We start from the raw sequence: 9061 nt of genomic DNA on the forward strand, positions 1-9061 counted from the left end.
GTTCTTCTGGAAGGTTCTCCAATCTCCACAGAAGTACTCTGGAGCTCTGTCAGAGTGGTCTTGGTCAACTCCCTGACCAAAGCCCCGATTGCTCAGTTTGGCCAGGCGGTCCAGCTCTAGGAAGAGTTTTGGTGGTTCCAAACTTCTTCCATTTCAGAATGATGGAGGCCACTGTGTTCTTGGAAACCTTCAATGCTGCAGAAATGTTTTGGTCCCCTTTCCCAGATCTGTGCCTCGACACAATCCAGTCTCGGAGCTCTATGGACAATTCCTTCAACCTCATGGCTTGGTTTTTACTCTGATATGCACTGTCAACTGTGGGACCTTATGTAAATGGGTATGTGCCTTTCCAAATCATGTCAAATCAATTGAATTTACCACAGGTGGACTCCAATCAAGTTGTAGAAACATCTCAAGGAGGATCAATGGAAATAGGATGCACCTGAGCTCATTTTTGAGTCTCCTAGCAAAGGGTCTGAATACTTGTGTATATAAGTTATTTCTGTTTTTAATTTATATGTTTGCAACATTTTCTAAAATCCTGTTTTCACTTCGTCAGTATATGGTATTGTGTGTAGATGAGGAAAATGTTTTATTTAATCCATTTTAGAATAAGGCTGTAACGTTATTTTTAAAGTCAAGAGGTCTGACTACTTTCTGAATGCACTATATATATGACACTATAGCAATGGGTAGACCTACTTTCAATTACATCAACTGTGCGTAGTGATGCTTATTTTAATTTATCTCAACAAAAAAATTAATTAATAGGCTCTTGTATAATTACCATTTAACATATATTTTGTAAATGCCTGGTCATTTCTGTGCCATCAAAATGCCACTTAAAACACAAATACACACACAGAATTGTGCAGAGGCTGAATAAAACGAGGGTAATGAGAGTACATGGTGTTTTGCAGATTTATTATGGCCCAGTTCTCACACCTTTCAACCGGTAAATAAATATATATACTATATTTGTAAACGCATATAGCCTTTATACATTGTAGTAAAGGGGCTCTCTTGAAATGAGTTAGGAAGAATAACAAACTTGCTCATGATACAATACCATCTGCTCTGCTGGCCTATGACAATCCAATGTGACACGGATACACTATTTCACGGTATTTTTACCTGCCATCACTCAGCAGAGGTAGAACAGAAGTATTATGTAACTTTCCTTATTATCTTCACGCTCGTGTAGCCTATACTGGCTGCAAACTGTATTGTTCCTTATCCGTAGGTGTATTGCAGATCAGTGTATCCTGTATACTATAACTATAATATTTAAAGCTGAGAAAATAAACAGACTTTTCTGACAGCAACCTTCGGCACCGCACAAAGACCTACATACAGTGACCGTACATATTTCATGATTTTGCGCACACACTTGCGCAAAAGCCAAGTGAATGTGAAACTGAAAGTGGGCTACACAGCTGACCGCTAAATAATACACAAGCCAGATAAAAATGCAGAATTTGCATTTCTAATGTGCATCTTGTCACTACAGAATCAAGGGAGAGTTGGCTTATGCGGAGCTGTAGGCTTATTGACATTTAAAAAAATACAGGGCTATCTAACACATTTAGCAAAATGCAGAAGAACATCTAGCCTAGTTTTATAGCCTGAATAAAGCAAAGTATTGCTTAATCGTAAATGCACAATAAAAAATAAAATACACGATTTAAAAGACCGGGTGCAATGTCCAACCCATCTGAGACGTAAAGTCTAATGCCAAGACCGCGCCTCTAATGTAGGCCTAAGCAAAAAGTAACAATAGACCTATAGCTAAGAAACCTAGTGATGCAAGGCCAATATGAACTGTGAATATTATGAGGTTTACATTGTAGCAGCATTTTATAATTTGTCGAGCTATCTGGAGACTGGAACATTTGAACTACACACATTTCTTGTTGGGCTAATATTATTCGTAGGCTATATCAAATATTTTTTTTTACGGTTTGTGTTGTTTTCTGTATAAAATCACGTTTGCCATTGGTTAGTCTCTGTGTACACCGTAATTTACGGATTTTATGAATCCTTGAAAGGATATACGCAACGAATTTAACGTAGGCTAAGCAACCCACTGTAGGATAGAGTAGCCCACAGAACAGACGTTCCGTGGGCGTAGCAGTTTGAGGTTCTCGCTGTGCGCAACGTGGGCTTCTCCAAGCTACCGTATTGCAATATGTCAGAGAGCGTTAGTAGGAGTTCAAGAAAAGTAGATAAGGTAGACTAGCTCATACCATATTGTAAGTGTACGTCCCTATCAACTGACAGGTCCCACCCTAGGTTGATGACAGTGTTGTCCCCTCACAAGAAAACGTGGATTGTGCTTTATCCTTGGCGATTGGATTGGTTTGAGTTCACCTGACTCACACTCGCAGACCTGGTGTGTGTGCATGCAGCATTATGGATCCGACGAGGCTTCTAACGGAGAACGACCGCCGCTCTCTTTCAACAACTCCAGCCCGTTACCCGTGGCTCCTTCACGGGTAAGGAGGTTCGCTCAGGAGAGGCGAGCGCTCCCTCAGCCGAGAGTGATGGTGGTATTCTCGGCCGCAAATGAGATTGATAAACCAGGCGATGCAATGTCGAGTTCGGACTCCGCGGAGGATGATTTCCGAAAGCCAGCCACCCCCGCACCGAACCTAAATCTAGGCAAGTCTCTTCGTACCACCTTTAACGAATCTCCATCTCCAGAGGTAAGGACGAAATGGGCGTTTGTTGTTGTTTATTCTAGGAACGTTGTGGGGATTAAATGGGTTTAGGATGTGAGTGCAGTGGTGGCCATGGATATATGAACTGTCAAACCTCGCTATCGCTGAGAATCTCCTCTTTATCTTTGCACCTAGTCTATGAATTTCAGCATTATTTCGACCGTTTCTTTCCCACGCGTCCCACCTCTGTAAATTATATGCCATGGATCAATCTCCATAGGCAAGAGATGCATAAACCATGCAGTTCTTCTTCCAGTGTGATCTTTTCCCTGATTGGTTCACCACCCACACAGAAGGCTGGCTCCTTGTCCCAATTGGCTCTTATCACATGGCTGTTATTATCTGTCACAGTCCCTCGCTGGGATTGACCTTCTTTACTCGTGTGGAGGGAAACCCTTGCCTACAGTGTCATGTCCAGTGACCGTCACTTGTGTTGTTGGGCCCAATGTGTCCTGTCAAGATCTGCCCTGTGATTAGTATATTATCCTCAGTAATCCCATCCTGTTATTGCTGGTGTTATTATGTTACTGTGGAGCAACTGCAGAGGAAGATTAGAGGGAAACAAAAGACAATGACACTATAATTATTTATTGTACATGTCACAGGAATATTGCTCTAATGCTATACAAAAGTAATATAAAATAATATGATTATGGTGTCAAGAATGAAATATATACACCTTTTTTTACAAAAATACATGTACTGTATTTTATGCACAGATTTTCCAAATTGGATAATGCACTTTTTCCTGATTTTTACCCAATCACCTGTAGTTTCCTGAGGTTATTTCTCTCAACGTGGGTGGGACCTACTTCACCACCCGCCTGTCCACTTTACGGCGCTATGAGGACACCATGCTCGCCGCCATGTTTAGTGGACGCCATCACATCCCACGTGATGCTGAAGGTCGCTTCTTCATTGACCGGGATGGGGCATATTTCGGGTGAGCTCTCTTTAAATAGCCAGCAGCAAAAAATGCTTATTACATGCTAATAATAGTGAATGAGCATGCCTGTCCCTTATTCTACAACACTTTTGACATGAAACCGCCATTGAATGAACAGATTGAGGATAGTGGATGCAATTTTAACAAAAAACAACATGTGAGTTTGTGTGTTTGCATGTCCCTTGTATAGGGACATCCTGAACTTCCTGCGCGAGGGTGAACTACCTCAGAGGGATCGTGTGAGGTCGGTACACAGGGAGGCCCAGTACTATGCTATTGGTCCCCTGTTGGACAGCCTGGAGGACACTCAGCCACTCACAGGAGAGAAAGTCCGCCAGGCCTTCCTCGACCTCCTGCCCTACTACAAGGGTAACCAACACAATAATCTCACACACTGAATCTAACTGGGTCAACCTTATTACAGATAGTAATGCCGCAACAACATGCTTAAGTTTATGTGACATTGACTATTGAAGTTATTTCTATATTCAAAGTTTATACTTCAATAAAGTAGAAATGTGTCAATTAACTCCTTTAGAAAAGTTAGAACTGGAGTGAAGTTAGTTATCCCCTGTTTTGTTTCCAGATAATCTGGAGCGCATCGTGGAGATTGCCAAACTGCGGGCCATGCAGAGGAAGGCTCGCTTCGCCAAGCTGAAGATTTGCGTGTACAAGGAGGAGATGCCCATCACGCCGTACGAGCGGCCGCTCTTCAATTCGTTGCGCTTTGAGCGCACGGAGAGTGAGGCCAAGCTGTTCGAGCACCACTGTGAGGTGGACGTGTCGTTCGGACCCTGGGAGGCGGTGGCGGACGTTTACGACCTGCTCCACTGCATCGTCAGTGACCTGGCGGAGCGTGGCATCACCGCCGACCAGCAATGCATCGGTGTCTGTGACAAACATCTCATCAACCACTACTATTGCAAGAGGCCCATCTACGAGTTCAAGATCACATGGTGGTAAAGATCTTGCTGTCTGAGTTGTGAGGCGGACTCCTGTCGTGTTATGCCAACCGATCTCCTTCCTGGTCCCTCAGGATGAGCGAGAATAGGGGTAGTCAGTGTTATTCTCCCTTTTCAAGAACTGAAACATATGAAGTGCTGAGTTTATAGAAAGGAGGGAGTCTGGCTTTTGTGCTTCTGTTTCCTAACTCAATAGCTGTGACCAATGTTTCCTTTGTGTTGAATTTTTTTAACAGTATTTACCTAGGGTCTCATTGGCTGCTTCTTATTTTTTACTTGTTAAACTCTGGGAGTTTTTGTTCTCATCCAACCTTGTAGATCGGCCAAGGTTTTTCAGAAAAGGGTCAAGTTAATCTCATATTGTGATTCCAGTGTTGTCTGTCCCTTTGTCTTCATTCCTACTTGTGCTGTTATGCATTCTACGTTGTGCGTTTCTGTGGTAACCACTTTGTTGGTCGCGAGAGAAACTGGATGCAATTATGCAAGCTGGGGAAATATTGTTAAAGTACTGTATATAGCTACATGTAAATGTATATTTTGTTACTAATACTGGTCTTTGATTTATACATTATATTTTCTGTCACTTACTCTCCACGTAAAGATTTAGAAGTCCTAGATTAGAGACACCAGTATGTGTCGATCTTTGCTAAACAGTCTGTGATCAGCATGGCTTTGGAAAGTCATTATTTTTTTACCATTACAGTTTTAGAGACCCAAAGGAAATTAGAGAGTTGAAAATCAAATAGATTAAAGGGGCATGGTCAAAGTTATTTTACTTCAGTTTCCTCTTGATGGATCCCATATGTTCTTTTAACTGGACATGTTTATCTGGCAGTTGAAAATGGTGCATGTGCTTCCTGTAAGTAAAATCTTACTGCCCCAGAATTTCTCTCTGAAGGGGTTTCTATAGATGAAGGAACGTTTTTTATGTGCTGCTAAAAGTAATTTACACTTAAAAAACTAAGAACACGACAAAAGTATTTGGACACACTTTCAAATTAGTGTATTCTGCCATTTCAGCCACACCCGTTGCTGACAGGTGTATAAAATCGAGCACACAAACATGCAATCGCTATAGACCAACATTGGCAGTAGAATGGCACGTACTGAAGAGCTCAGTGACTTTCAACGTAACCATCATAGGATGCCACCTTTCCAATAAGTCACTTTGTCAAATGTCTGCCCTGCTAGAGATGCCCCGGTCAACTGTAAGTGCTGTTATTGTGAAGTGGAAACAAGTGGTAGGCCACACAAGCTCATAGAACGGGACCACCGAATGCTGAAGCGTGTAAAAATCGTCTGTCCTCAGTTGCAACACTCGCTACCGAGTTCCAAACTTCCTCTGGACTTCCTCCTCAACGTTAGCACAAGACCTGTTCGTTAGGAGCTTCATGAAATGGGTTTCCATGGCCGAGTTGCCACACACAAGCCTAAGATCATCACCATGCGCAATGCCAAGCGTTGGCTGGAGTGGTGTAAAGCTCGCCACCATTGGACTCTGGAGCAGTGGAAACGTGTTCTCTGGAGGGATGAATCACACTTCACCATCAGGCAGTCTAAAGGATGAATATGGGTTGGGCGGATGCCAGTAGAACGCTACCTGCCGCAATGCATAGTGCCAACTGTAAAGTTTGGTGGAGGAGGAATAATGGTCTGGGGCTGTTTTTCATGGTTCGGGCTAAGCCCCTTAGTTCCAGTGAAGGGGAAATGTTAATGTATAGCATACAATGACATTCTAGAAAATTCTGTGCTTCCAACTTTGTGGCAACAGTTTGGGGACGGCCCATTCCTGTTTCAGCATGACAATGCCCCCTGCACAAAGCAAGGTCTATACAGAAATGGTTTGTCGAGATTGGTGTGGAATACCTTGGCCTGCACAGAGCCCTGACCTCAACCCTATCGAACACCTTTGGGATAAATTGGAACGCCGACATCGAGCCAGGCCTAATTGCCCAACATCAGTGCCCGTCCTCACTAATGCTTTTGTTGCTGAATGGAAGCAAGTCCCCGCAGCAATGTTCCAACATCTAGTGGAAAGCCTTTCTAGAAGAGTGGAGGCTGTTATAGCAGCAAAGGTGGGACCAACTCCCAACTGCATGTTAATGCCCATGATTTTGGAATGAGGTGTTTGACGAGCAGGTGTCCATATACTTTTGCCATGTATGTGGTGACATCCATCTTTGGGTCTCTGGCGTTAGAACTTTATAGCTCAAACTGCTTCTATCTGCATTTTTGTCTAAATTGAGTTTTTGACATAGCCTTGTTCAATGTTCTCTACCTATATAGTACTCAAAGTTCCGAACTCTCATTGGTTTAAATGGTATCAGCAATTTTATCTTGTATTCTTTCGAAATTAACAACATGAATTGTGGTATTTTAAATACCAATTATCTCAATTGTGTTTTTGCAGATAAACCTTATAGTCCCAAGGTCTCGAGTTGAGAATTTAGCAGATTTTTGATCATACTGTATATTTGCCATTATATTGACATGTGCTTCAACAATTCCATCTTCTTTTGCAGCATGACATAGATTAGTCATTCAAATTTCATATGATCATTTTATATGACATGGTATTTCTACGGATTAAATAAATTCAGCTTAAGTGCCTTTTCCTAAGGGCAACTGTTTCACTTACATGGAGCTTAAACCAGGAAACCACACAATATTTTTTTCTAATCAAGGACAACTGCAGTGACACTATTGTCACCTCCCCCGTGGGTTAGTTCTGTTTTCTTTTTTGTTCCCCGTGTTGTTTAGTTAATTAATATTAGATTTATACAGATGTCATATTGATATGTCCATTCAATTACCTTTTCATAGAGTAGGCTACAAGTTCTTGTTTTAGAGGGCTCAGGATCTAAATGATTATGTGCAATGTTTGTGAATCCATGACTTGGTTTTCAGAATGAAATACAGTAATGTAGTGTTGTAAATGTATGTCCAGCTTGGTTTTTCCATTATAGGCCAATTAATGCTTTATAACAGAACAGACAAAACATTACTGTATGTCCAGGCAGCTTGGTTTTTCCATTATAGGCCCATTAATGCTTTATAACAGAACAGACAACACATTACTGTATGTCCAGGCAGCTTGGTTGTTCCATTATAGGCCCATTAATGTTTTATAAGAGAACAAATAACACATTAGTGTATGTCCAGACAGCTTGGTTGTTCCAGTATAGGCCTATTAATGCTTTACAACAGAACAAATAACACATTAGTGTATGTCCAGACAGCTTGGTTGTTCCGGTATAGGCCTATTAATGTTTGATAACAGAACAAATAACATTTAAGTCATTTAGCAGACGCTCTTATCCAGAGCGACTTACAAATTACACATTAGTGTATGTCCAGACAGCTTGGTTGTTCCGGTATAGGCCTATTAATGCTTTATAAGAGAACAAATAACACATTAGTGTATGTCCAGACAGCTTGGTTGTTCCGGTATAGGCCTATTAATGCTTTATAAGAGAACAAATAACACATTAGTGTATGTCCAGACAGCTTGGTTGTTCCGGTATAGGCCTATTAATGCTTTATAACAGACCAAACAATACAGTATGTTATTACTGGGTGTCAGTCAGGTGGATCAAGGTGGATAGTATTTTTTACTTGTTTTGTGCTATTGATGTCATGTTACACAGGTCTCTAAGTTTGGCTTGGATAACGTGACTTTATTTTCCTTCTGTTTAACTCTATGATACTGGGCTGAGTGATTGACAACAAGTGTTAATGGTTGCCACTTTCTTACTGTTGGGTGTCAATTGATTGGATTTTGTTGATTTTTATGAAGCCTGTCACAGATAGAGCCTTTAATCTTTTAAAATATAATTGCAGGGATGGTTTGGGGGTTAGAATACATTTGTATTTATTTATTTCAGTATTTTAGGCAACTTAGACTTGAGGAACATTCCTTGCACCTTATTGAAGTTTCTCCCTTGGCTGGTGAATGTCTTTTGCAGATTCCATAGCTGGCCCATGTCTAGACTGCTCGTGGCATGGGAAAGTTGGAAAAACAATGCACAGCTTGACCAGTGGCCTAATTTTTCAAGAATAATATCTTGCTTTAACTTACATATTGCATTATTTGTTGTAAGGGTATGCGCTATTGTGCTAATACTAAGTCATATTTTTTGTTTTTATAACAAGGTACAAATACAGTTTGCCTTAGTCTGTATAAAATGATCAGTCTCTGTAGTCGTGTTTTCTTCTTCCCCGGCTGGATAATGTTATGCATGCAATGTGCCGATGGTTCAAGTTGCCAAGTACAGTACTTCCATGAAATTAACCAAGCAACCTACCAAATAACTCCAGTTTCCTCAATTGAAAACATGTGAATGGAGACCTGGGATAAATTGCTGATTTATCATTGAAACCAGGCTCATTTGTCAAATTCATCAGTGCAACAATTTGGCACCAGCACAACTAGA

The 9061-nt window shown here is 41.2% G+C and overlaps 1 protein-coding gene across 1 annotated transcript; it reads left to right on the top strand.

Annotated features, from left to right (window-relative positions):
• The first annotated feature begins 2128 nt into the window (after positions 1-2128).
• On the top strand, positions 2129-8816 carry LOC135550746 (BTB/POZ domain-containing protein KCTD7). Its single transcript, XM_064981833.1, has 4 exons — positions 2129-2705; positions 3494-3663; positions 3857-4035; positions 4253-8816. The coding sequence occupies exons 1-4, from the start codon at positions 2403-2405 to the stop codon at positions 4627-4629; spliced, it is 1029 nt and encodes a 342-aa protein (XP_064837905.1). The 5' UTR covers positions 2129-2402; the 3' UTR covers positions 4630-8816.
• Positions 8817-9061: the final 245 nt, after the last annotated feature.

This window comes from Oncorhynchus masou, chromosome 12 (assembly GCF_036934945.1).
Source record: "Oncorhynchus masou masou isolate Uvic2021 chromosome 12, UVic_Omas_1.1, whole genome shotgun sequence".
NCBI classification, from domain to species: Eukaryota; Metazoa; Chordata; class Actinopteri; order Salmoniformes; family Salmonidae; genus Oncorhynchus; species Oncorhynchus masou.